General features: G+C 42.1%; 3 protein-coding genes across 5 annotated transcripts; all 3 read left to right on the top strand.

Moving 5' to 3' along the window:
• Positions 1–697: 697 nt before the first annotated feature.
• LOC136938722 (lysine-specific demethylase 5B-B-like) lies at positions 698–14588 on the top strand. 3 transcript variants are annotated; one of them, XM_067231726.1, is made up of 28 exons: positions 698–949; positions 2355–2432; positions 2862–2984; positions 3259–3429; positions 3999–4055; positions 4746–4928; positions 5160–5253; positions 5417–5529; positions 5743–5901; positions 6204–6323; positions 6410–6568; positions 6682–6863; positions 7004–7166; positions 7322–7441; positions 7574–7768; positions 8101–8282; positions 8428–8552; positions 8643–8793; positions 9208–9322; positions 9475–9830; positions 10992–11130; positions 11246–11425; positions 11513–11671; positions 11826–12311; positions 12443–12527; positions 12658–12866; positions 13033–13305; positions 13613–14588. In XM_067231726.1, exons 1-28 carry the CDS (start codon positions 797–799, stop codon positions 13745–13747), a joined length of 4665 nt encoding a protein of 1554 aa, XP_067087827.1. In that variant the 5' UTR covers positions 698–796; the 3' UTR covers positions 13748–14588. The 3 variants fall into 3 exon arrangements, with proteins under 3 accessions (XP_067087827.1, XP_067087828.1, XP_067087829.1); XM_067231727.1 differs by having other exon boundaries at positions 12661–12866; XM_067231728.1 differs by lacking the exon at positions 3999–4055.
• Positions 14589–14966: 378 nt separating this feature from the next.
• On the top strand, positions 14967–18596 carry LOC136938721 (leiomodin-1-like). The gene is made up of 3 exons (XM_067231725.1): positions 14967–15233; positions 16637–18349; positions 18495–18596. The coding sequence occupies exons 1-3, from the start codon at positions 14967–14969 to the stop codon at positions 18519–18521; spliced, it is 2007 nt and encodes a 668-aa protein (XP_067087826.1). The 3' UTR covers positions 18522–18596.
• Positions 18597–22173: 3577 nt separating this feature from the next.
• LOC136938717 (ras-related protein Rap-1A) lies at positions 22174–26931 on the top strand (the record flags this gene model as incomplete). The annotated part of the gene is made up of 8 exons (XM_067231722.1): positions 22174–22269; positions 23310–23400; positions 24989–25077; positions 25203–25271; positions 25352–25408; positions 25513–25653; positions 26160–26303; positions 26863–26931. Coding segments are annotated over exons 3-8 (537 nt in total), but the record flags the coding sequence as incomplete, so codon positions are not given.
• Between the last annotated feature and the right edge of the window lie 4 nt (positions 26932–26935).

Genomic DNA, 26935 nt, shown 5'->3' on the forward strand with positions numbered 1-26935 from the left:
AATAATAATTCATATAGTTGAAAGTTAAATTTGGAAATGATGCAGATTATGTTGATAGGATTAATGGGAATAAGTGATAGATGTACAAGTATCTTGAGATTGGATTTGGTTGGGTAGGCTATATAAACAATGTCTTAATCTGTCTAATGGATTTGTACCCGTTTACTTGGACCATAACATTCCAATGGTACGATTTGTTGCGAAAATAAACTGTTTTGACTTTGATGGATAACTCAAAATCATCATATCATGAAATATCCTGAAACAATATAATAGTATTTGGTTCAAGGTTTTGTCTCCCATCTTTTAACGTGTGTTATCGATCATGAGATCAATTAACAAAGAGACAATGTGTTAGGGAAAAGAATTATTGCCCACAATAGTCTTCATGATACATCGGATTAATACGAACAAAATTGCCATATAGGACAAATCTATGTATTGCATAATGAATTATCATTAATAATATATTTGAACTGATATACTATCATTTTATATGACAAAAAACGTTTAAGAAACTGAATCCGCGGTCAAAATCCTCCAATTTTAGGAAATCTATTTGGTGTCTAATTCTTTAGGCGGACGTGTTCACAGCCTTAGAACATTCGTTTCAGTGTGCGTGCGTGTGTGTGTGTGTGTGTAAGCTGTCTCTCATGTTGATCCCGTTTGAGTAGAAGGAAACCTGACGTTGGGAAATTAGCTACTAGACTACACCTCCAGACAAATCATAGCACGGTGACACCTTGTTGCCACCGGTCAACCTGTGTTGTCTGAGCTATAAGAACTGTTCACAACGATGACCCAGCCTCGACTAGATGAGTTCAGGTCTCCTCCGGAGTGCCCAGTCTTCGAACCCAGCTGGGAAGAATTCGGTGATCCTTTTGCTTTTATTAATAAGATCCGTCCAATAGCGGAAAAAACTGGAATATGCAAGGTTCGCCCACCTCCGGTAAGTGTGATTGAAGTGTTTCACACCAATTCAACAGATGCTCTTGACAGTGTTATCTCAAGAATAAGGATGGATAAAGCACGAGCACTGTGGACGGGGTTTAAAGGGACTTTTCAACATGGCGGAATGAAGGATATTCTGATTCTTTTGTGTAGCTAGCAGCAATCATGAAGTTGAACCTTTTTTAGTCCCATTTGTAGTTCATTAACATTTAATAGCCAGCATGGCGGCAGTCTTTTTTTTTTTACGTGGGAATGCCTTAAGTTGCTTTACTGCTCTTGTACTTCTGTATGGAACCGGCTGAAAGCTAACTAGCTTCTAGCTGTATGGTGACTGTGTGTAGGCTACAGGCTATCAGGGTAGGTTGCTTAAAATCCGAAGTCGAGAAAGAATATCGGTTCGAGGAGGCCCAACATGTTAGGTTAGGTCTAAAGCATTAAATAAACTGCAAGGTTTGTTTAGAAACTGAAACTAATCTTCGTGGCTTTCAGGTTGGCACAAAAAAAAAACCAACAGTATGACAGTAGGCCTCCTTGCCAAACACTAGCTAGTAGTAGGGACACATCAAGTTACTTCTGGCTTTCAGTTGAGCAAGTGAGCGAGCTGTCAGTGTGATATAGCTCGCTTAAACTAGTATTAAACCTAGTTTATCACATTATACACAGTAGCAATATGTTGTATGTTGTTTTGAAATTGGATTGCAGTCTTTTTGTGTGCATTTGTTGTTTGTTTTTTTAATAATAAATGTTCTATAACATATGTATGACCTAAATTATAGCCTGCCATCCAGTTATACATTTACCATTATTATTAATTGTAAACGGCGTCATTGCTGTTTTCTTGATGGTAGTGCATGGTGGCTATGAAAGGTTCACCCAACAAGCCTTGTCCTCCATGTTGGCTTTGTGGTGAGCTTGGTCTGTTCAGTGAGTGTTCCATCTGGCCATTTTGTGTGCCTGTGGTAGATGTTGGCTAGTGAGTTCAAACAAGGAATTAGAGGATTCTTGAGATTGTTATATTTTGTAGGTTCTTTACACATGTAGGTGTGCTTAAAGTACTGTAAAAGAATGGTAACAAAATCCTGTCCTTTATCAATAACATTGGGCTGACTTGCTTAAAAACTCAAGCATATAATCCAAAAAGTTATTTCATTTCATTTGATGACACTACATTTATAGCCTTACATGTTACACGTGAACTAATGAAATTGCCCTAGTTGATTATATAGTCTATGTAAGTATCTATTTGTTACTACTTCACTACATAATTTGCCAATGGAGTCCACAATTGTGACCTGCTTACCAACAGGGATATTTAGCATAGCTGTAGCCATGACCTTCCTCTAATAGACACATCTTGTTACTCTTAGGTAGTTTTTTCCAAAAATATTTTATTGTGTTGGTAGGACTGGCAGCCTCCATTTGCTTGTGATGTTGACAGACTTCACTTCACTCCTCGAATCCAGAGGCTCAATGAATTGGAGGTGAGTCTATCTGCTACTTCTTTTAAATGAATTAATTGGTTTCCTTACAATTTGTAATGACATGCTTGTGTAAAGTACAACATTTAGAGTGCAACACAACAACAAATATTGCAATGCTAAAACATGGGAATTGGTTAGGCTAGGTCAAACAAGTGGAATGTGTGGTCTGAAATAACTTATTGATTTAAAGCTCAGCATATCTGGCAAGAAATACTCCTAATGATCTAAAACTGAAGGCATTTATATTGTTTGTACTATAACCACACTCTAAATGCTTTGGTCAATCAACAAAATATTAAATATATTTCTGGGGCAGAGATGTTGTAGGCCTACCATGTAATTTTGCTGAATTGAATGACAAGCAATCATGCAGTAATTCAAATGTGTATGCTCTTCAATAAATATATTTCTATGTATCCCTCTCAATAGGCACAGACTAGAGTCAAGCTTAATTTCTTGGACCAGATCGCAAAATTTTGGGATTTGCAGGGATGTGCCCTAAAGATTCCTCACGTGGAGCGCAAAATTTTGGACCTGTATCAACTCAATAAGGTTGAATTGTTAGATCACAATTTTACAACAACTATCAATTAACTAGGCTATTTAAAGAGATAAAGTGTGCATGATGAAAGTATAAACAATTTCATATATGGACAACCCTCACAACCATACAGTATAAGTATAAGTTATTTTTTTGCTTATTTTAACAGTACTAACCCTCTTTGCTACAAACGCATTGGGTGCAAAGATGTAGGATTAGATTAGAGCTCTATTCACAGCAGATCTATCTACTTAAAATCTAACTTTGAGATGTCTTTTTTTTAAGCTGGTGGCAGATGAGGGGGGATTTGATATTGTATGTAGAGAGAGGAAATGGACCAAGATTGCAATGACCATGGGCTTTGCACCTGGCAAGGCTGTGGGCTCTCACCTCCGTTCACACTATGAGAGAATCCTCTACCCCTATAACCTCTTCCAAAGTGGAGCAAACCTTCTGGTGAGTAGAACATGTTCAACATATTAATGGTTAATCTGCCTCAGCCTTGTGATGAGCCAGTTGCACACAGAACACCAGTTGCTGTTTTTTTTTTACTAACTAAAATATAACTATAATTCATATAGGAGATGTTTGTCAGTGTCATCCAAAAGAAAAGCATCTCTGACTAAATACTGCCAGAGACACTTTCTGTGTGGGGTTTGGGATACACATATAAGTGCTAATGTTGGTGAAAAATATCAATAGCTGTTCTTGCTCTGTTACAACACTAAGAGGTGCATAGCACAATATAGTGCTATGTTTAGCCAAGAGAGGACTGTGCATGAACTGACCAGGAGACATGTATTTTGCCCTTCTATGCTTGTTTAGATAGGATAACAGTTGCATTCCATGTGTTGAGCAGTAGTAGCTTATCTTCTTGTGTCTAGTCACTGGACACAAGAAGATTCTGTGCCAAAACTCCAGCAAGAGAAAGCCTACAAACTGAGAATGAATTGGATCTGGGTGACCTCTTGTGGAGAGGTCACTCTAAATTTTTGTGTAACCATCCAAGCTTTCTCTTGCCTTAGGCGCCAGAGCTAGCTTCCAAACTGATGCGTTTAGTGGCTGATCCTGATCTTGAGAAGGTATGTTTGTGTCATGGTTACAAAGTCAATAAGTCTATGAATTAACAAATCGCAGTCTTAGAATTGTACAGAAGGGCTTGACAATTTGGACTTAATCTTTATTGAAAAATGTAATTCATATTGTCATGCATTGTACACAGGGTTTTATAAAACCTTGCCTACATTTAAATTAATTACATTTTGTCCAATTCAATTATCATTTGATTCATGTATTTATTCTATTGATCTATTACTTGAAATACAAAATGATACAGAATTTTGTCCTTTCGATCATGGACATGAAAATTCAGATAGAATAAAATTGCATAACCTCTTTCTGGCTCTATTGACTCTATTTGATCTGTGTTCTTCTGCTCTCTGTATTGGCCTGTGTTTGTGATGTAGCATGTTTTGTGTCTCAAAACCCTTTTGGGGAAGAACAGGGACGGTTGAGAGGGGTAACATAACAAACTGTTAAACTTGGGACCTAAAAGATAGCATATCTTATAGTCATGTCATTAGTTTAGCACTGTAATATATATTAAATATACTGCCTTTCCACTGCAGACTATAGTTTTATGCTTTCACTACTACAAATGTAAAACATATTAGTGATGCATATGGCCTTTAACACAATGTAGCTAGTTGACATCTACACTTGTAACATACATAATGACTCACCTTTGGTGCATATTCCCTTTGTCTTTGAAGAAGCCCACCATGCCTGTGGATAGCAGTGATAAGGAGTTCAAGCTCCACGACCTGGCTCAGCATCAGTTTGTCCAGCCAACTGAGACCTGCCCCAATGCCCGCAGAGCCAAGCGCATGAGATCTGAAGTGGACGCTCTTGAACAGAGCCACACACACTTTTCAGAAGAACTCCACCTAAAACCAGTAATTCAGATCCTACATCAACCCCATCTAATCTCCATTTTCACTCCCAATCTCTCTACTAGACAACTATGTAAAAATAGATTGAAGAAATGTTGGCAAAAGCCAATGTGAATACAATTTCTTGTTTCATCAATATGCATTGCATGTTGTGTTGCACACTCGAGCATTGTATGACCATGACCCAGAAAGTTGAAGCTATGTCAACTGAAAACATATTTTTTGTCTTTGTAGCCTGGCTGTGTGAAGACAGAACCAGGGGAACCCTGTGAGAACAGGCCCAACCTGAGGAGGAGGATGGGCTCTTTTGTAGCTAAGCCTGAGCCAGGTAAGCTCACACACTGTTAACTGCTAGTTTGATACAATGTTGATGTACAATGTCTTAGTTTATATGAATGCACGTGTGGCACACCATGTATTATTATGGAGACTTGTATTTGTTGTTTACAGTTGTGTGTGTTATTTCTACCTGTACTATATTTGCTGTACAGAGAAAGAGATTCCTATTCCAGTGAAACAGGAGCCCCAGGAGAGTAAGGAACCGGTGAGCGAAGCAGACAAAAACAAGTCACGGTATAAGAAACCAGCCCCTCCAGTGAGCACAGTAAGTTTACCTTTGTCTTTCTGTGAGTTATAATTAGTACTATCGTATATACTATCTTATATGTGTGTATACTTACATCCTCTGTCTACTCTGTAATAAAGATCTGTAGTCGTCTCAATCACCAAACGTAATCAAGTAAATCACTCAACCACTCAGCAAAAGTTAATCACTCAACCACTCACAACAAATGCCCGATCCCCTGTTCTTCTGCAGGTGGACCTGTACGTGTGTCTGGTGTGCAGCAGTGGGACTGACGAGGACCGTCTGTTGCTGTGTGATGGCTGTGATGACAGCTACCACACATTTTGTCTCATCCCCCCTCTTAGCGACGTCCCAAAGGGGGATTGGAGGTGCCCCAAGTGCCTGGCTCAGGTGATTCTAACACATTCACAACTCGCTAATGAACCATGTATGCATCAAGGGAGAACTTGGGAGATGAGGACATAAACATAAGAGCCCAGTGTTGTGCTTCTCTTATCCTAACAGAGGGTCTGTTGTTGAATATGAAACTTATGAATATGAAACTTTTTTTATGAAATGTTTTTGTATAGTCTGTCGTGTGTTCATTTGAGGTCGAGTAATCCTAACGTTAGCATGCCTAACTATATAGAACAAATCATAACTGGACTTACTGAGTATATTAAGGGTCTGTCTCTATTGAATGCTATGAACAGGAATGCAGCAAACCTCAGGAGGCCTTTGGCTTTGAGCAGGCTTACAGGGACTATTCCTTGCGTGCATTTGGGGACATGGCAGACTCCTTCAAATCTGATTACTTCAACATGCCAGTTCATGTAAGTGAAGCATCAGTTACAGTTTATTCTGCTGCTGTGTCTAAACTATTCCTGTGCCTATCCAACCTCTGGCCTGTTTCTTTCAGATGGTTCCTACAGAGCTGGTGGAGAAAGAGTTCTGGCGTTTGGTGGGGGCCATCGAGGAGGACGTCACTGTCGAGTATGGAGCAGACATAGCCTCCAAGGAGTTTGGGAGTGGATTCCCCATCAAAAATGGAAGATTTAAGGTTGCTCCTGCCGATGAGGTGAGTCTGTTTTAACCCTCCAAATCACCTTGCTATTAAAATCCGAGTGTAGTTTTGGCATACATCGTCCAGATTTAGCAACTCCCCCTCCCCTTATGTCTCCTGTACTTCAGAAGTATCTCAAGTGTGGTTGGAACCTGAACAACATGGCAATGATGGATCCTTCTGTGCTGACCCATGTCACGGCTGACATCTGTGGGATGACCCTGCCCTGGCTGTACGTGGGCATGTGCTTCTCTTCCTTCTGCTGGCACATCGAGGACCACTGGAGCTATTCCATCAACTACCTGCACTGGTACTGATCACCGTTGACTATTTCCTTGAACAGAATATTAAGAGAATTTTATTTTTTTATTTTTTTAAATGTGCTTGCTTTATTTGACTGAGCATGTTTAATATAGAAGCAGTGTCACCTGAAACTCTTTCTATTCACAGGGGGGAGCCCAAAACATGGTATGGTGCTCCTGGATTTGCTGCGGAGCAACTGGAGGAGGTGATGAGGAAACTGGCCCCTGAGCTGTTTGACTCCCAGCCTGACCTGCTGCACCAGCTGGTCACCATTATGAACCCTAACACCCTCATGGCCCACGGAGTCCCAGTGAGTCTCAGCCTAGCTACATTAACACCCATGAGGGCCTCACATCAGTATATTTTTCCCACATTTGCCACTACACGTGATACTACTACCAAGGACTACGTTCGGGGCACTTGAAACCCCTGTAATGTTTGTTCATCTTAACTCTGTTACCACAGATTTACAGAACCAATCAGTGTGCTGGTGAGTTTGTCATCACTTTTCCCAGAGCCTACCACAGTGGCTTCAACCAGGGCTTCAACTTTGCCGAGGCTGTCAACTTTTGCACTGTGGACTGGGTATGCCCTTCCTGAATAATACATAACATATCTATACATAAAGGTTCAACATAATATAAATAGACTAGTAACATTTTGGCAATGTTGTTGTGGTATGTATATTAAAAGGAGGGTTTTTGTTTGGTGCTGCAGATGCCCCTGGGTAGGCAGTGTGTGGACCATTATCGCATGCTCAACCGATACTGTGTCTTCTCCCATGACGAGATGGTCTGCAACATGGCCTCCAAGGCCAACAGTCTGGATGTAGTCCTGGCTTCTGCAGTACAGAAGGACATGTCCACTATGATCAGAGAAGAGCGAGACCTGCGAGAGAAAGTCCGAAAGATGGTGAGTAGCACACTTTCCCGCAGTGCATAATTAATCATTTTTACCTTTGTAAATTCTACCTAATAACAGTCGCTTACTCATAATTTGCAGAATCATAATATTATTTAAACCTTCAATCATTGTATGTGTTTTAACATTACATATATCCTGAAGTAAATGAGAGGTTAATGTTTCATAATTACACCATTGCCATTCACTATGGAGCATGTGGTATCTCAAATAAAAGTCAAAACCACATCTCCCTCAGGGTTCAGTGTAAAACCACAGTCTAGCCCCATCTCCCTCAGGGTTCAGTGTAAAACCACGGCTGTGTTATTGTCTTGCTCCCAAAGGGAGTGTTGCATTGCCAGGAGGCGAAATACGATCACCTCCAAGACGATGAACGGCAGTGTGCCAAGTGTCGGACCACCTGTTACCTGTCTGCCATCACCTGCCCCTGCAGCCCTGGGGTGCTGGTGTGTCTCCACCACATCAAGGACCTCTGTGCCTGCCCTCTCAGCAACTACACACTGAAGTGAGTCCCGCTGCTTGACTGAGAGGCCTCAAACACTCAACGTGATATTGGGAAACAAAGTTATGCAAGCCATTTTCTGGGTGCAATGCTCACTGGGAGTTGAATCTCGACTGACGTTTTCCTTTGCGTCTCATGAACCCTGTAGTTACAGATTTACACTGGATGACCTCTACCCCATGATGAACGCTGTGAAGCAGCGAGCTGAGTCATACGACGACTGGGCCGCTCGTGTGACCGACACTCTGGAGGCGAAACTAGACAAGAAAAAAGGTGAGGCGCGGCGTCGGCGTGAGGGATACAGCACACAATACATTTCTGAATCGTCCCCTGAATGTGACCACTGTCACCTTCTTCTCTCAGGCCTGGCTGTATTCCACTCCCTCGTTGACGAATCTGAGTCCAACATGTTCCCTGACAACGACCAGCTCCGCCAGCTCCGTCTGGTTACTCAGGATGCAGAGAAGTGTGCCTCGGTGGCACAGCAGCTCCTCAAGGGGAAAAGGCAGACCAGGTACAGCAGATCCACTATCGCATCACACAATCAGACCAGGTACAGCAGATCCACTATCGCATCACACAATCAGACCAGGTACAGCAGATCCACTATCGCATCACACAATCAGACCAGGTACAGCAGATCCACTATCGCATCACATAATCAGACCAGGTACAGCAGATCCACTATCGCATCACACAATCAGACCAGGTACAGCAGATCCACTATCGCATCACACAATCAGACCAGGTACAGCAGATCCACTATCGCATCACACAATCAGACCAGGTACAGCAAATCCACTAAAGCATCACACAATCACACTCTGAGAAGCACTCGTTTGCCCACTGACTTACTTGTAGGAATGGAGGAAGCACCAAAATGAGTTGAATTGTTTTATTGAGAGGCTGTTTTGGTTCCTTCTCCTAGGTACCGGTGTGGTGGGGGGAAGTCCCAGAGTCATCTGACTGTGGAGGAGCTGAGGTCATTCGTTAGGCAGCTGTACAACCTCCCCTGCAGTCTCAGCCAAGCCCCCCTGTTGAAGGTAGGTGGTGGGTGACACACCACTGCATGGGGTAGGATAGGGTAACCTGAAAGTAGACGAGGTCTATAATAACAATCGGTTCTGATCGTTTTTCCCTGTTCTCATGCGTTGTAATTATGTTTGCTGATCATGTTGTTAATATTCTGTGGCAGGAGCTGCTGAATCGCATTGAGGACTTCCAACAGCACAGTGAGAAGGTCCTGGCCGACGAGGTTCCAGGAACAGAGGAGATCCAGGGCCTGCTGGACATCAGCTTTGACTTTGACATGGAACTGCCTGAGCTGCCTCTTCTGCGGGTGAGGCTGGAGCAGGCGCGCTGGCTGGAGGGGGTCCAGCAGGCTGGCTCCCAGCCTGCCACCCTGTCCCTGGACACCATGAGGAGGCTCATCGACCAGGGCGTGGGCTTGGCCCCCCACCCCTCTGTGGAGAAGGCCATGGCTCGCCTGCAGGAGCTGCTCACTGTGTCTGAACACTGGGAGGAGAAGGCGAGCAGTCTTCTCAAGGCCAGGTGAGGGCAGTGCTGAGAGATCCTTGTACTGGCATGTCGACCGAAACCTTCAAGGTCTGCTCAGTGAAGGGAGACGTACTGTTTACAGTAAATTGCATACGTTTGTCATGCTCAGATTGTGCCGATTTTTAACTACATTGGCAGATAGGTGCAAAACATTTAGTCTCAGAGAGAGGTTCATCCTGTAATAATGAAAGAATATCCTCCTCTTGCTTTCATTTAATGTATAAACATATACCCTGGTGACTGGTGATTACTGACTTATTATGTAGCATAATGTCAGTGTCCCTGATTTTGCTTCATTTTAATTACAGCTAGTGCAAAATGCTGCCGCTAGAATATTCAACAAGATCAACAAAAAGTGAGCATGCATATCTAGTTCTGCCTTCATTTCATTGGTGCTCGGTGCTTTTTAATAACCACTGTCACCAGCGTTCTCAAAAAGCTTTTAATGGCATGGCTCTCTGGAATGTACATCTGTGCGCTCCACATATCCACAGTTAACTAGTATTGAGTCGAGTGTTTGATTTTGTGCATCTCCCTAGAGCTAGAGTCCATTCAGATTTTCTTTACCATTTTAGAGTGTAGAATGTTAGGAAATACTCTGCGCTCACTGTAGCTCATCATGGTTGGCTGGATAGTTTGGTTCTTTTTTAATCAAATCTGTATGCTTTGTTTTAATTTATCAGAATGGTAATGCGTAGCTCATATCTCAACAACTGTCTATGCAATGGTTTCAGACTGTATTTTGGCTGCAAGGAGTGTATAGTTTTATGTATTGATGTACTCAAGGTAACATACTGTCATCAGTGTGTAGTAGAAAACTTTGCATGGTTCATTACTGTGACAGCCATAATGTCTGACTTCACTGGATCAAATGTTTGCCACAAGATGTGAATGGATGTGTAACATGAAAAACTTTAATCAAATTATTCTGAGAGCAGGATTGGAGGAGTTGAGAGATGTGCCAATGATAGCATATCCATTCCATTAATTAATAATCAATGTAACATAAACATGTTTCCATATCAAATTCTCTATGATGTCCACATCATCTTATTTCAGGAAGATATGGGTCTGCACTGCCGGGCTTGTCTACACTGTAACTGTGTGTGTCAAAGTCTTCAGAGGTAACTGATGTTGTGTGATGCTCTCCTCCAGGCCCCCCCACTCACTAGAGACCCTGACGGGGGCTGCTGCCAAGGTGGAGTCCATCCCTGCTTACCTCCCCAACTGTCTACTGCTGAAGGACTCCATCAACAGAGCCAGAGAGTGGCTTCAGGAAGCTGAAGAACTTCAGGTATGGAAGCAAGTGACCACGATTTGGGTTACCCCGAGACGAGGAGAACCTATTGGTCTGCATGTGAACAATACTGATTGGAAATATGATTTGAAGACACGTGTATCTGTTTCAGGTTGGAGGCTGTGTCCCCATGTTGGACAGCTTGTCTGACATGGTGCTGCGAGGGCAGGCCATCCAGGTCCACCTGGAGCCCCTGGAGCTGCTGGAGTCCCTGGTGGCAGAGGTGCAGGCCTGGAAGGAGAGCGCAGCCAAAATGTTCCTGAGGAGAAATTCATCCTTTACCTTGCTCGAGGTACAGTACTCTCCTGGTTTGGTGCGATCTAATCCTGTGGAGAGATCAATGGGATGACAGAGCTACAAATAAATATGAATTCCACAGGTCCTGTGTCCGAGATGTGAGGTTGGACACTGGTCTCCCAAAAGGAAGTCCAAGAAAGCGAAAGATAGCCCTCAGCACAGCAAGAAGAGGATGGTGCGGCTGGACTGCCTGAGTGATGTGGAAAGGGCCCTCTTGGAGAGCAAAGACTCTACCTCTGCTGTAAGGGGACTACCTTTACCTAACCACACATCTCAATGCAGATGGGAGGGGCCATGAGTTGCTTTTCACATTATATACTGTATTGACGTAACAGTAACAGGACCATCATACATCAACGATTGTTTGTTTGACTCGTATCCATGTTGTTCTTCAGATGGCAACTCTTGGGGAGGTGCGGTTAAGGGAGATGGAGGCTCTCTCCTCCCTCAGGGCAGCTAACGAATCGAAGCTCCTCCCCACCACTGAGTGTATGGACCTGAAGGTGTGTGTGTGTCAGAAGCCCCCCATGGGGGCCATGTTACAGTGCGAGCTCTGCAGGGACGCCTTCCACAGTGTGTGTGTGAGGGACCCCTCCAACACCCGCTCAGCCCAGCCCTGGCTGTGCCCTCTCTGCCAGCGCTCAGAGAAGCCCCCACTAGACATGGCGCTGTCCCTGCTGGCCTCCCTGCAACGTATAAAGGTACGCCTGCCAGAGGGCGACGCGCTGCGCTACATGATTGAAAGGACAGTCAGCTGGCAAGACAGAGTGGAAAAAGTCTCAGATCCCTGTGACCTACCAGAGCTGGAGGAGAGACCCAGGACTCCGCCCACCCCTTCCGACAGGGCGTTCCCCAATCACGCCGCTGACACAAACGAACAGGTCAATTAAAGCCCTCCTCTCTACGTCTAAGTCCCTTTGTCTTACCAATAACCATTTAAGTGAACGGCTGCATTTTCAACCGAAGCGCAAACGCTTGTTTTATAGTCCTGTGTTTTGCTTGGTTGACACAGGCTCCATATCTGACTCCAGAGTGGAACAGGACAAGCAGCGTTCAGACAGTCTTCTACACAGAGCAGCGGTGCATCCCCTTGCAGGGTCAGTGCTTGTCCAGTTGTAGTTTTTTGGGGGGAGGGAATAGTGTGTCACTGTTGACACACCTTTTAATATTTGAAATGCTCCATGCTCTTTTTAACGATGCCTGGATAATGACGCCTGGTTTTGTCAGCAGGTTTGAGTCCGGAGCTGGAGGAGTTGATGGTTGAAGGTCTGCTGCTGCAGGTGTCCCCACCAGAAATCCCTAGCCTTTACCACATGTTACTGAACGGCTTCAGGAGTCAACACACCGGCGGCAACATGTTGTCACAGGATGACCCCTCAGAATGTGACAATCACAAGCAGTGTAAATCTCAGGGAAGGAATCAGCCACAAAATGAGGTTAGTGAGCATGCTGAAAAATGTGTTTATGGAACATTGTACACTGTGTGCTTATGTCAAAGGCATTACCTTGAAAGCTCTGCTGTGTCCCTGTAACACTCTTTACTTATCATGGAATTTCAGCGCTGGGGAGAAACTACAGTTTGTTGTGTTTAATGTGCTCCAGAATGGAGGTCACGACACGCAGAGGGAGGTGGTGAGCGTTGCAGAGAAGAAGGCCAAGCGACGCTTGGAGAGGGCGGGTCTGGAAGCGGTACGCAGGGACAAGGCCAAAAAGCTCCAACACAAGCGCCAGAAGGTGAACAAAGACAAGAACCTGGAGCGCCGAGCAGCTTCCACCTCCTCTTCTCCTCGCTCAGACTTCTCTCAGTCCGACAACTCTGATGAGGAGATGGTCATGTGTCCGGCAGAAAGATGCCAGCTGCCAGAGGGAGATGAGGTGAGCCGAGGAACTTAGATAACAGACTTGCTTGACCCACCAGTGTATCTGTAGGCTTCAGTGCAAAAAGATTACTGGAAAATATCCCCATGTAAATACTTGTGTGTTCTATTCACCCACTAGCACGTGTTTAAGATAATGCTGTAGGTGTTGTAATGCCAGTGTGAAAAGTAAACTCATCACTTCAATATATACATTGATACCCATAAAAGTATATATTAGTCTTTTTAGTCTTTTTCCTTTTAGATTTTATTTGTATGTAATTTAGTCTGGTTAGTGTGTTAAAATAAAGTGTTGTTCAATTCAGGTGGATTGGGTCCAGTGTGATGGCAGCTGTAACCAGTGGTTCCACCAGGTCTGTGTTGGCGTGTCGGCCGAGCTGGCAGAGAAGGAGGACTACGTTTGTGTCAGTTGTACATTAAAGGATGGACACATGAAGTGAGGAAAAAACAGTAAACAGAAGAGGTTTTTTTGGGGATGGAAACCTGGAGGACTGCTCATCCTCACTCCATTAGTCAGCCACCAGTCTGGATGTGTCACTGACCCCGCCTCCATAGTTCCCCCTGCCCTGTGGTTCCCTTTCCATCCCCTTTGTAACTACGGTGCTATCTCCTCTATATTGGATTGTTGTCCCGAACTATACTATTTGCTTACTTTTTGTATTTTTTACTTATATTTCTTTCCTCTTATGATCTATTTGTGGTTGTCTAAATAAGTATGGGGATGTGGGATCTGCATGGGTTTCCATCACACGTTTGCAAAGGAGTCTTAACAATAATGATGCACCCTGTTAAGATCAAGGGTTAATACTTTCTTTGGAACGTCCTTGCATGCAAAACCAGAGAAACTGGGAGAGGATAGAGGATTTGACACCTCCCCTTAAAATTTTTTGAATAAATAAATAAATGATAACCTTTTTTTGTTAAACCCCAGTGTTTAGTACATTCATCTTAATTATATAATTATTCACAATTTTTTGTAGAATAGTTTTATTTATCTGAGCAATAATGTTTGTCTGATTTGGCTTTAATGGCTTGATCTCTGCTAAAATGTGTGTTGGTGCTTTAGCAATGGTTTCATGTACAGAAAGCTAATAGGTTGTTGGGTAACAGTTGTGGAATAGAGATTTAGCAGACAGAAGGATAAAGGAACTGTTTAATGGTACTTTTTCTGACACATTATGTACTTTGGGTAGGTAACTTCGGGAAGCGAGAGTGCGGGGCAGATGAAGACGTTGCCGTTTATATTGTGGAATAAAACGTTTTGTTCTAATATCAAAACATCATCTGACTCGATTTTTCAACCGCTAGATGACGCCATTTTAATGTATATAGTTAATCCCTTTTGAGGCACAAGATTTGCCATGATTTGACGCAGGCAAATTACGAGAATGATGAGTACTTAAAAATTATCCAGGTATTATAGATAAAGTTTGACCCAAAAAATTATATAATTACTTTGGGCGCTTTGTCGCAAATTGGTGAAACTGTCAGACTCCAGCACTGGATCTCCAGGAGCCACTAAGATAGGCGGTCCGGTTGAGTGCATCTGATAGGCCGACACTCTAGTCTCATGGCCAAAATATAACAGCTCTCCAAGGAAAACCCTCGTGTATAATTCACAGGTTTTGATCATAGAAAACTGCATTATCGTGGCTAATCATGTCCGGGAGTAACGGTCCAAATCAGAAGCAAGAGAGCGAGGATGAATGTGACATTGACAATCTTTTGGCATCTTTAACGTCTGCTGAGGTGGAAGAGTTGGAAAATGAGTTTATCGACATTGATCCGGACCCAGCTGTGCCAGTCGGGCTCAGACAGAGAAACCAGACTGAAAAGCAGCCGTCAATCCAATACAACAGAGGGGCAATGCTGGACTTCTGTGAGCGCGAGACCAAGAAACTAATTGAGAGAGAGTTGAGCTTTGAGGTATGACTATTTTTTCAGAAATTGTCAACGTGTTTAGATATAGGCTACCTGGACGTTTATCCTGGCCATACCGTACACCATCAGCTTAATATAGTCAGACTATTATGAGCGGAATGTCAGAGATGGTAACTATGGAATCCACCAGCTAGATTCCAAACATGGTGCAGTGGCGTGAGGATTCATCTTAGGGTTTGCTATTAATGGTTAGACCAGAGTATTGCATTTAATGTAATCTAAATTGAATAGTGATAAAACGTTGAGTAACAAGTTGGCTAATTGTACTTGAAATGTAATGTGTAACGACAACTTTATTGTGGAAAGACACGTTTTTGTGCATGTTTAGGCTACTCCCAACTGATAAGAATTGATAACTCTTAGACATTTTAGTTCCAGGGCTTCTCTTGGTTTATTCACACTCAGCGTTGTGGATACAAACTTCAACAGGTGGAATGATGTAAGGAAACATGATCTATCTGGAGACAGCCGTCAGACCTTAATGAGAAGTCTTGTTGTTTGTAAAAGGTCCAGAGTATGGGTTTGGAAAACCCAGAGTGAAAAGGCAGAATGTCATCTATTCACCTGGGCATCATCACTCTTAAAGTTGCTAAGCAGCTTGAAAACAAATTATCCCTTATCAAAGTTTACCAGTAGTGAACTTTAAAGAGCAAATCCCCTCTCTAATTATAGGAGACAAACACCTAAGAACAGATGGAGGCTTTTCATGGTAACTGCAAGACAAAAACCTGGTAACAACAAGAACTTCATTACAATTTGCTACTATACATGTGTACCTTCTTTGGCTTAGGTGTCTACACTTGCCTTTATTTATGAGTGCTGAGTAGTTTACATCTTGGCATGTATATTATTAATAAGGATATTTGAATAATTTATGATAATTATATTTTATTGCACAGTGCTATGAATGTTCTATGAATTGACTAAGATGTTGCAAGACTTATAAAGAAATGCAAAAACAAAATCACATTCTACTGTACATCTCATAAAGCTCTACATTGCTCCCTTAGTTCAAAAATGAAAGATATAAGCTCCAGATATAATGCTGGCTTGCTCATGTTGGCATGCTGCTCCCAATTTGAAGACAAATGAAATTCCTCAACCGGAGGCTTAGACACACTTCCTTTTAAGGACACATCTGCAGTAGCTCTTTAGACAGCAACTTGTAAAACCCTTCCAACACGTTGCCTGGCGAGGAATACAAAATACTAACCTATGTTACCAAGCAGAGGTTTGGTTTTTATAAAGTTTAAAATTATATTTTAAACAAACAGCAGTCCCAATTAAGTACTGTATATGTCATTACAAATCATTTCACAAGAAAAGTAGTGTTTAGGGTTGTAAATGATACTATGCGCAGTAAAATATATTTTGTCTCCACACTCAAGGGGGACTCTAAACCTGGCCGAGCGAAACAAGAGAACTTGAAGAATATGGGGAAGAGCTGTGAGAGTTTGTTCTCTGTGCCAGACGACCAGGATGGCTTTGGCTTCGACAGTCAGAAGCAGGGCAGATGCAAAGAGGAAATCCCAGACAACAACAAACTCAAATATGTTGACAAAGGTCAAAAGGTCATAGAGGAAAAAAGTCCACATAAGATGACTGGGGGTGAAGGTAAGGGAGATGAGGTCATTCAGAAAAACAAAGAGAGCCAGGTGGGACAGGAGAAAAAGGAAGGGTGCAAGAAAAAGGAGAAAAGCACTTGCAAAACACTCGACCTCATCTCAAAATTACAAAGCAAAAATTACATTAAAACTGAAAAGGACAAAAAAGAAGATTGTAGAAGGAAAATAGACTGCAAAACCAAAGAGCTCATTTCAAAATTGCAGGGACAAGGGGAGAAAGAGGAGAAGGACAGGAAAGGAAAATCACAGAAGCTGACAGATAGTAAGATGGGAATGTTTTTAAAGGATGGGGACAGAGAAACAGATTTTAAGGTTCCAGTCATAAAGGCCCAGAGGGACAGTGAGAAGGACCATGATAAAAGGGAAAACACAAACTCTGTGAAACAAAGAAAATCTTCAAGGGAGAGAGAGAAAGACTATGATAATACAACTGAAAAAACTGTCCATAAACATTGTAAATCCAGCCAGGTAGAACTAAAGAGCAGCAACAGCGAAGGTTCAGCACTTGAGGAAGTAAGGGAAGAGGAAGACGTCTCCAGCATGTTCGACCAACTTCTTGAAAGAGTCAGAAACGATGATCCTTTGTTGACTGAGCTCAATGTTAACAACTCAGATGTCATAAAGACTCAGACTCTGACTCAGTTTGCAGAGGCATTATTAGACAACAGGCACGTCAAGACCTTTGCTTTGGCAAATACCAGAGCTGATGACCGTGTAGCTTCTGCTGTTGCCAACACACTACGGAGGAACACCTGTCTGACCAGCATCAACCTAGATTCCAATCACCTTACAGGCAAAGGCATTCTGGCCCTGATACATGCCTTGGAGAGCAACACGTGCATCACCGAGCTGCGCTTCCACAACCAACGGCACATTTGTGGTGGCAAGACAGAGATGGAAATGACCAAGACCTTGAGGGAGAACTGTACGTTGTTGAAACTAGGTTACCACTTTGAGCTGGCTGGCCCAAGGATGACCATGACTAACATCCTGAGCAGGAATATGGATCAGCAGAGGCAACGCAGGATGCAGGACAAGAAACAGGCTGATCAGGATCTGCAGATTGCATCGAATCGGAAAACATCTCACCAGTCATCTCAGCAGGTTCAAACTTCTGGAAAGGCAACACATAAACTCCCTTCAGACATGGATCAGACCAACAAAAAAATATGCACATCGCCTCTTGTCAAAGGAAAGGGCAAGCCTGTTCCGAGTATCACCACTGTTCAATCCTCGATGAAACGCTCCTACAAAACAACCCCTAATGCAGAAAGTGCACAACCGAGGCCAGTGGATGTTTTACCTCCACCTCCTCCACCCGCCCCTGTACTAGAAAGCGTGTCCATAAGGAAGTCCCTGACACCAGTGACACAGAGAAAACCTAATGGGCAGACTCCATGCCACGAGGGAGGGAGGAACTCTAGGGATCAGTTGCTGCTTTCTATTTGTAACAGCACCTTAAAGGTTCTCAAGAAGGTTAGAACAGCTGTACTGTGATGGTTTTGCATGGAGAGAAATATGAAAAGTGGTCCTCACCAGTGTGTGCACAATTACTTTAATTCATATTTTTGATCTGTATATCTTTAATCATTATACTCTAATGTCTGTTTCTTTCTTGCAGGTTGATGTTCCAAAGCTGCTTCGCTAGGAACCAAACCAAGAAGAGTCATATATTACATTAATTTTACATTGCAGATAATTGATATACAGGTGGTTCTGTCAGGGTTAGAGAACTATGTTGGAACCTAGAGTGAAGTTACAAAGTACGGCTGAGAGGGTATCAAACGATATGTCAATATGATTATTTATTGGAATTTAAACAGGACTTTTCCAAACAAGGCCACAGAGACTACAGTCCTTTTTTAAATGTTCACAACTTGGTTGTTTGAATAACAAGCTTTAGATTTAATAACTTGGTAATAATATGCACACAACATGAGGCACATAGTAGTTTGCAATTACATGTATGAGTTACGTTTGCAGTTACATATAAGTCTCCAGTAGGCCTTCCTGTTGACTTACATTACATTACATTTACATTTAGTCATTTAGCAGACGCTCTTATCCAGAGCGACTTACAGTAAGTACAGGGACATTCCCCCGAGGCAAGTAGGGTGAAGTGCCTTGCCCAAGGACTTAAGTGTCATTTAGTTGGATCTCAAAGCTTGTTTCTTTTGCGTCCAGGCGATGCCCATATTTAGTCTGCAGTGAAGATGGTATGATGTAAGAATAATTCCTCTACTCACTTTAATTACCAGGGAATGGCCAGTAGGGTGTCTTGCTCCTTCACAGACAGTGAAAGGTTAGAAGGAGGAGGATCATGGGGATTAAAGGAAGATGAAAAGGGGAAGAGAAGAAGGAAACATTTGCAAGCTGCCACATTTAAGAACACTATTGTCTCTTTACAAACCCACTTATAATCACTGAATCTCAGTGCCAAAGTATCAGTCAAAGTAACATACAGTATCTACACATGTGTAGGTTGGTTTCTTATAAGTAGAGGATGGATGTGTAATGTTTTAATCTATCAGTGTGTGGTAGAATGTATTTGATATTCAAATGAAGTGTACTTGACAAGCCCTTCAGTGGCCAACACGGCTGAGAATTCGTAGTTGTTGTTCACAGAACATGTTGTCACTTTTTGGCCTATGTATGTAATGTAAAGCTACCAAATAATGTTATTTTAGTTGGGTTAAATAAGGCATAGCTGACAACCTGGTTTACAATGTCGATGATGAACAATAGTGGGACCTCCTGGGATGTGTCTGCAAAATATTGTACTTGTCTGTGAAACTTCCTTCCTGGTGTTAGGACAGCACCCAGGGAATGTCCTACTTCCTATAATAATACAATTACAACCATTGGCCACCGCAGTTGATTGTGCTGAAAGAGATAGATTTATGCATTAGCATTTTTCTTATGTGTGGAAATGACTAATTTTAAGGTCTTCTTTTTATTGACAGGTAAGTTTGAATGAAAACGTATTTATATTACACTGGTAGTTCAAATATGGTATGATATTTTTAAGACATTGCAAAGTATTTTCTTTGTGTTTTATGTTCATTCTTACAATGTGATAGACAATTGCAGATTTCTTTTCATCAAGGTTTATTTTGTGACGTGAGCGGGAAAAGAAAAATTGGATCACATGGACGAGAAGGTGGATGTTTAGATATTATCTGTTCATATCCAGATGGATATCAGAATGTACCTAAATACTTGTGTCAACACCCCTGCACCACCAAAAATAGTGTTCTCATCAAAAGTGAGAAAGCTAATGATGTAGTTCAGAATGGAAGATTTAGCCTCTATGACAATGTACATGGACGCACTTTTACTGTTACTATCAAACACCTGGTATCTCAAGATGCTGGATCATATTACTGTGGACTTGATCAATGGGGAAGAGATGTCATGATCAAAGTAGAGGTCTCTGTTAGTAAAGGTATGTAAAATGCTATTTTGCTTAGATGTTACTGTGATATCAGATACTATTAAATACTGTATCTCTCAATACACACATTTGTCATGGAAGTTGTTAGTTGTACATTAGATTTTCAATATAATTTACACACCCATGCTCAACACCAATGAGCAGGACACTCACCAGGGTCATGTTTAAATATGTGTCAGATTTGGTGATTAAATGATATGCAGATTTATTGTGTAAGAGTAGGTGTGAACTGAGGTTCCTTTGTAAGTCTGGTCATTTATGTTCCAATCTCTCACCTATATGTTCCTGTTAGCTTTATCCTCTCAACCTGCATTGGATCCTGAGATTGAAAGCAAGGACACCTATGAGAAAAACAACTGCAGATCTGTATGCACACAAATCCACAACTCTACAACACAGGTTTATACTGGTAAAAACTCACCATATTGCACATAACTTTATCATACCAGCACATTATCCCTCACTGGTTTCTCTCTTTTTCTATTTATGATCAATTTACATTAAGGTCATGGACAAGGTGCCTGTTGGAGATGGGGATGAAACACCTCCAACATTTCCTACACTTCCTATTGACATCTCAGGTTAATTAACTTAATGAATAGCTTTCGTGACACATTTTGATACTGGAAAACCAAACTATCTTAAATCAAACATCCTTCCTCAGGTCATGCAAGTGTCAACATTATCATTGGCGCCTTCTTTGGATTGTTAGCGTGCAGCTTTCTGGTTGCACTTGGAATCCTCAGAGAACGTACTCAGTCAAGTTCACTTTGTAAGACCTAGCTCTCTATTCAATGTATATTTTCAATTAAAGAGAATAGTTTACATGAGTTTTGGAAACATGTCATTGGTTTTATGTTCAATTGTTATAAAGGAATTCACAAACAAATTTTCCCCCCTAAGCTTTTCAAGCATCACAAGTATCGGATAATTTGAATGTTTTACAAGTGAGTTTCATTTCACACTGATATTATTTTAAATTAAACTCAAGCATTCTTGCACATCAGCTCTCTCTATCTCTATCTCTCATTCAAACCTTTTATGTATTTTAGGATGAAAATGACCCTGGCCATGTCTATAATGAGATAACTGGATGGATGGAGGAGGACAAGGACTTGTATCACACAATAGAGATATGGGAACCTCCACAAGAAATGGACAGCAATGCTGTTTACTCTGTTCTGACACTGAATTAACAAAATAACGTTGTTCTACTATAGGTGCCAAAAGAACAACAACGTATTCCTCCCGTTTCTCTCAATGCAGTGTTGCTTATGGTAGGCCCAGGCTATAGCCTGGGCCTTATACTTATTCACGCAGAAGTCCCACAGCTTGCATGTTTCCTGAAATTGCAGTTTATCTTTGTGAAACACAGAGGAAACATGATTTACATTTAGTCATTTAGCAGACGCTCTTATCCAGAGCGACTTACAGTAAGTACAGGGACATTCCCCCGAGGCAAGTAGGGTGAAGTGCCTTGCCCAAGGACACAACGTCATTTTGCACGGCCGGGAATCGAACCAGCAACCTTCGGATTACTAGCCCGATTCCCTAACCGCTCAGCCACCTGACTCCCACGGTTCCCCATGGTTGTAGATATAATTTACAAAGTTTGTTTTCTCCCTGTTTAAAAATGTACTTGCAACAACTATTTTATATTTTAATTGAACCCTAAATGTATTTGACTAATAAATACCCATATTCCAGTCAAATGAGTGCAATATCATAGCAGCACTATTAAATTATATCTGTTTAACTAAACTAAGAAATCCATGGACTTTTTGAACTAGTACTAAAAAGTAAGCTGATGAGCTGCTGCAGAACGTTGTAGCCATTTAAGGTTTGTCCGTTCAGAGGGAATGACGTTTGCAGTGTCTGCCATGCAAAAGAGGCTCAGCTGAGTGAAGGTACTTGAGAGAGACGGCGGCGAGAGGAAAACACGGTGAGTAGCCAGCCTGCCAGCTAGCTTGCTTTCTAGCTAACGACAGCAACGGCTTTTTCATTTTTTAATGTAGGAAGCTTTGCAACTGACTGTTACCATCGTAGGACAGCTAATGTACATTTAGCATGCTGAAGAGGGTAGATCAAAGGAAGGTGTGAGTGGCCAGTAACATTACAACTAGGAGCAAGTGCTAGCGAGTATGAAGAATTGGCTAGCACTTGAAGCTAGCTAAAATACTAAGTAGCTTGCCCCAACGACTGTTCATGTCGTGGGCACGCTCTTGTCTCAGAAAGCGCCGGACGGAATCCTAGCTAAATAGTTAGCTAACTAGCCTTACATAATCCAGTATAAAATTCATATTTTTGATTAGGTTGTATTATGGTTGACTGGTGACTGCTAGTTAGTTAGAGCTAGTTAGTTAATGCAGTCAGCTAGCTCGCTAGTTGGCTACGTACTGCTAGCTAGAGGTCTGCATGTTGGCTCTGAAGCTAGTACCGGCAAGAGGGAGGCCAAAACTTAGCTGACTCTAGCTAGTAGCCAGCTTTGATTCGGTAGCTAGCTAGCTATAGCTATTGAAAGAAGTAAAGCAACGACGGTACAGTCATTAAAAAAATAAAGAAAAAATAAGCAGCTTCCAGTTGTGGCTTTGTTATTGCCACAATACAAGCTCCCTAGTTGAGGCCTTGTTTTAAGGAACGGAATTTAACAGTACTGTATCCAGCTCGCAAAACAGGCCCGCTAGCTAATGTGTTGATCCGTTTACAGTTAGATTCAAAATATCTGATACTACATAAATAACATGACATTTCTCATTTCAGTGCCAGAAAGATTCATTATCAAGTTGTATTACTTGAAAGTAGAATTATTGTTGTGACGTGCCGTTGGTCTGAGTTTATCAAACTGGTAGTTGAGTAGTTTCCCAGCTACTTTATGCTTTCTATTTTACCATCAACAACAAAAGATTTTTGTAAGAAATGTATGTATTTTTGTCTTTGGAACAGAATATTCCTAACTAGCTAATTTGTTGGTGCTCACCACAGCTTCCTGCTTACTGCATCAGCCAATTCTGGGATCTGCTGGCCTTCTCTCACCAGATGTAGAGGGGACTTGTCATCTGCAGCCGTGTAAACAGTAGGTTGTGTCGCAAGACACTTTTTTGAGGGGTTGGATTGGCCAGAAGAGGCCAGACACAAACTCTTTGAAAGAGTAAATGTGCTGTCAGGTTGACATTAAAGCACATCAATTTGGAAACAGTCAGGCTCAATTGAAATTGTCCAGGTTGTTAAGGCACTTATGTTCTTAATAAACTACTTCATAAATGTTGGCCTGTTGGGGGCATCCCAGTGGCTCACTGGGTAGGGCGTGTACCACATAGGCTTAGACCCTTACTGCAGCAGCCTGGGTTCAGTTACTGCACGTCAACCCCTCAGTCTCCCCCCTGACTTTCCAGTTTCTCTCAAACTGTCACTAAAAATAAAGAACTGACCAAAAATATACATATGAAATGTTGGCTTGTGTCTAATCGGTCAAAGCCCATAGCAATATCTGAATTATTGGTGCACAAAACCTGGACCTATGAAGTGTACTTTTGACTTGGCCTTCTTTGCACAGCTGTGTGTTGTGCTCTTGATTTCTAGGTAGGAATCTTGCTCTCTTTGTCAGGTAGTAATTCCATAGCCGGTCATGCTCTGATCTGTCTCCATCTGAGCAGAGGAGCAGTATTGTAGTGCTGTGGGCATTGAATGGTCCTTTGTGATATCCCTCAAATGTGTATCTCTCATTGTGGGCTCCTGGTGCTGCCTCGTGCAGCTTGGTTAGAATTGCAAATGGCTTGTTGAGAATAACAAAGTGTTTTTTGTATGTTTGTCTGCATATGTAACAAGTCTCACTGAGAATTCACTTGTTTTCACTTATCTCAGTGTTTGGTCCTAGTTGAGTCAAACCTCCCTCAATCATCTGGGAATAGTTTGCTTTGCCTTTTATGTGAGCACTTGCTTCTTATGTTTTCAATGCATAACTAATCAGATCTCCTGTGTCGGTAACTCATTATTGCATATCTCATAGGCAATCATAACTGGAAGGGCTGTTAGGGGAGTTATTTTATAACATGCTAATTAAACTAGGCCTATTTTTCATTTTGTCAGGCTGGAGGTGGTGACTCCTCCTCACCTCACACAGCACTTCTCCTCTGCATGCTAATGAGATTAATCTATTTGTGTCTGTGGATCTTAGCATTGCCCTATGGGTCAGTAGGTATGTTCAGGTTCTAGGCCTCGAGCTATTCTACTCTACTCCTACTCTATAGCTAGTAGCTTGCTGATTGTGCCCCAATGTTCTCTCCTTTGAGCACTAGAATGCTTTCACACAGTTCTTGAGGCATAGAGGATGGAGCAGTACCCCAACTCTGTGGATTGCATTGAAATATTCAATCCAGGTAGAACTGGATCTTGTTTTTTTGTGCTTTTCTCAACTGGGCAAAAAGGGGAACTGGGCCCCACCAGCAGCTTAAATCCCAGGGTTGTGGGTGGGAAGGAAAGATAATTATTTTGGCAGAGGACTAGAAGTCGAATGATGTCACCTGCAAATATGTCAGCGATACTGTTCTTAGGGGGGAAGTTCTTCTTAAAACAAATACCAAGATGTCTTTATTTGGGATACAGCAGGATGGAATAGTATTGCAACTAAGGGTCTCACTCTTTCCCTGACTGTTCTCTTGCAGACCTTTGTGCTGTCCAGTGAAGATACCCCACCATGCGCGAATACAAGCTAGTGGTGTTAGGCTCAGGAGGTGTGGGCAAATCTGCACTGGTGAGAACTTCTTTATGCGTGTCCCAATGCATCCAATCTCTCTATGACTTGAAGTTGGTTAAATGTAACAAGAGTTAAGTGTTATGAACATTGTTATTATTATCCCCTGGCTTTGTCTCCCCCAGACAGTCCAATTTGTACAAGGTATTTTTGTGGAAAAATATGACCCCACAATAGAAGACTCTTACAGAAAGGTAAGCTTGCTAAATTTGGGTAATTTTCTAGTACACCCACTGTTAGTGGTGTTAATCTTACTTTTTGTTCCTTTCCTCAGCAAGTTGAGGTGGATGGACAGCAGTGTATGCTTGAAATCCTTGACACAGCTGGAACAGTAAGTAGAATATGTCTGTGCTGGGTCACAGACTGTAGTTTGTATCCAGAAAATGGGAACTGTAGAACTGTTGGTCATGGACATTCCCCTCTGCTGGTCTACAGGAGCAGTTCACAGCCATGAGGGACTTGTACATGAAGAACGGCCAGGGCTTTGCCCTTGTATACTCAATCACGGCACAGTCAACATTTAATGACCTACAGGACCTCCGGGAACAGATCTTGCGAGTAAAGGACACTGAGGATGTGAGTATTAGATCTTGTAATGATAAAGCCCTTCCTCCCCTTTTGTCTTGCAATGACAGCTACCATGGATAGATACCCTTTTGTCTGACAGTTTTCAAAGAGAAGGGTCAAGCCCTGTCATTTTTCCTGGTGGTCTTTGTAGAAGGCCCTGAGTTGTAGACCGTCCACAGCCCTGGCAGTCAGGCGTAGATCCCTGTTCATTTCCCTTCCTCATTAGTGGCCTGTCAGTGGGGGAAAGGGCATGACAGAAGGGGGGCTGCAGCTTTGTAACAAGATGGAAATGTCACGGCTACTGTAAATATCTACCAGCCCCAGTCTACCTCTCGTATCCTGATTTAGAAGAAAAATCTGTAGCCTGCTGAGCTTACGAATGATTGATCTCTGGTTGCCTTGAGAATGTTTATCTTTTGAAATCTCAAATAATTAGGCATAGTCTGGTCACTGAGATGTATTTTAAGACTTCAGGGTTTCAACATTTCTCCTGACTCTGCTTTGGTTCTGGCTAGGTCCCCATGATTCTGGTGGGCAACAAGTGTGACCTGGAGGATGAGCGCGTGGTCGGCAAGGAGCAGGGCCAGAATCTGGCCCGACAGTGGAGCAACTGTGCCTTTTTAGAGTCTTCAGCTAAATCAAAGATCAACGTTAATGAGGTGCGCCCCACTGCTGTAAAATGCAATCAAATTAATTGTTAGTCCTTAAAATGCTGTAGGTAATTGAATTGCAAAACAGAATAGAATCGCTAAATGCTATTAACTGGAGACACCGGTGATTTGGAGCTTTGGTAAGTATTCTATTTTTGCAAGTAAGTGTTATGGAATTTAACTTAACTAACATCCACATTTTATGGAATAGGCACAACTTAAACATTAGAAAGCAACAAGTGTCCTCCTAGACTGCAATATGTGGCGCATCCACTTTCATTGTGCATGGTAGCTAAGATGTGGTTACTAGTAGTCTGGTCAATACAGAGCGTTCTTCGACTGACCACTAAAATACTGTTACAACTATGCACTTCTAATAATTTTTCTTTGTATGTTAAGCACAGTTTATATGTCACTTTGGACCACATCATCTGCTAAATTAATAAAATGTCAATATAAATGACACCTCTGAGTGGATTACATAATGTTCTATCATGATGTATTTGTCCTATATTTGAGTATAAGGTATGTGAATTCCTCACATGACAAATGTTATTCTTTGCCCCAGATTTTCTATGACCTGGTCCGACAGATCAACAGGAAAACGCCGATGGAAAAGAAGAAGGCAAAAAAGAAGTCCA

Source organism: Osmerus mordax, assembly GCF_038355195.1.
Source record: "Osmerus mordax isolate fOsmMor3 chromosome 7 unlocalized genomic scaffold, fOsmMor3.pri SUPER_7_unloc_3, whole genome shotgun sequence".
Lineage (NCBI taxonomy): Eukaryota > Metazoa > Chordata > Actinopteri > Osmeriformes > Osmeridae > Osmerus > Osmerus mordax.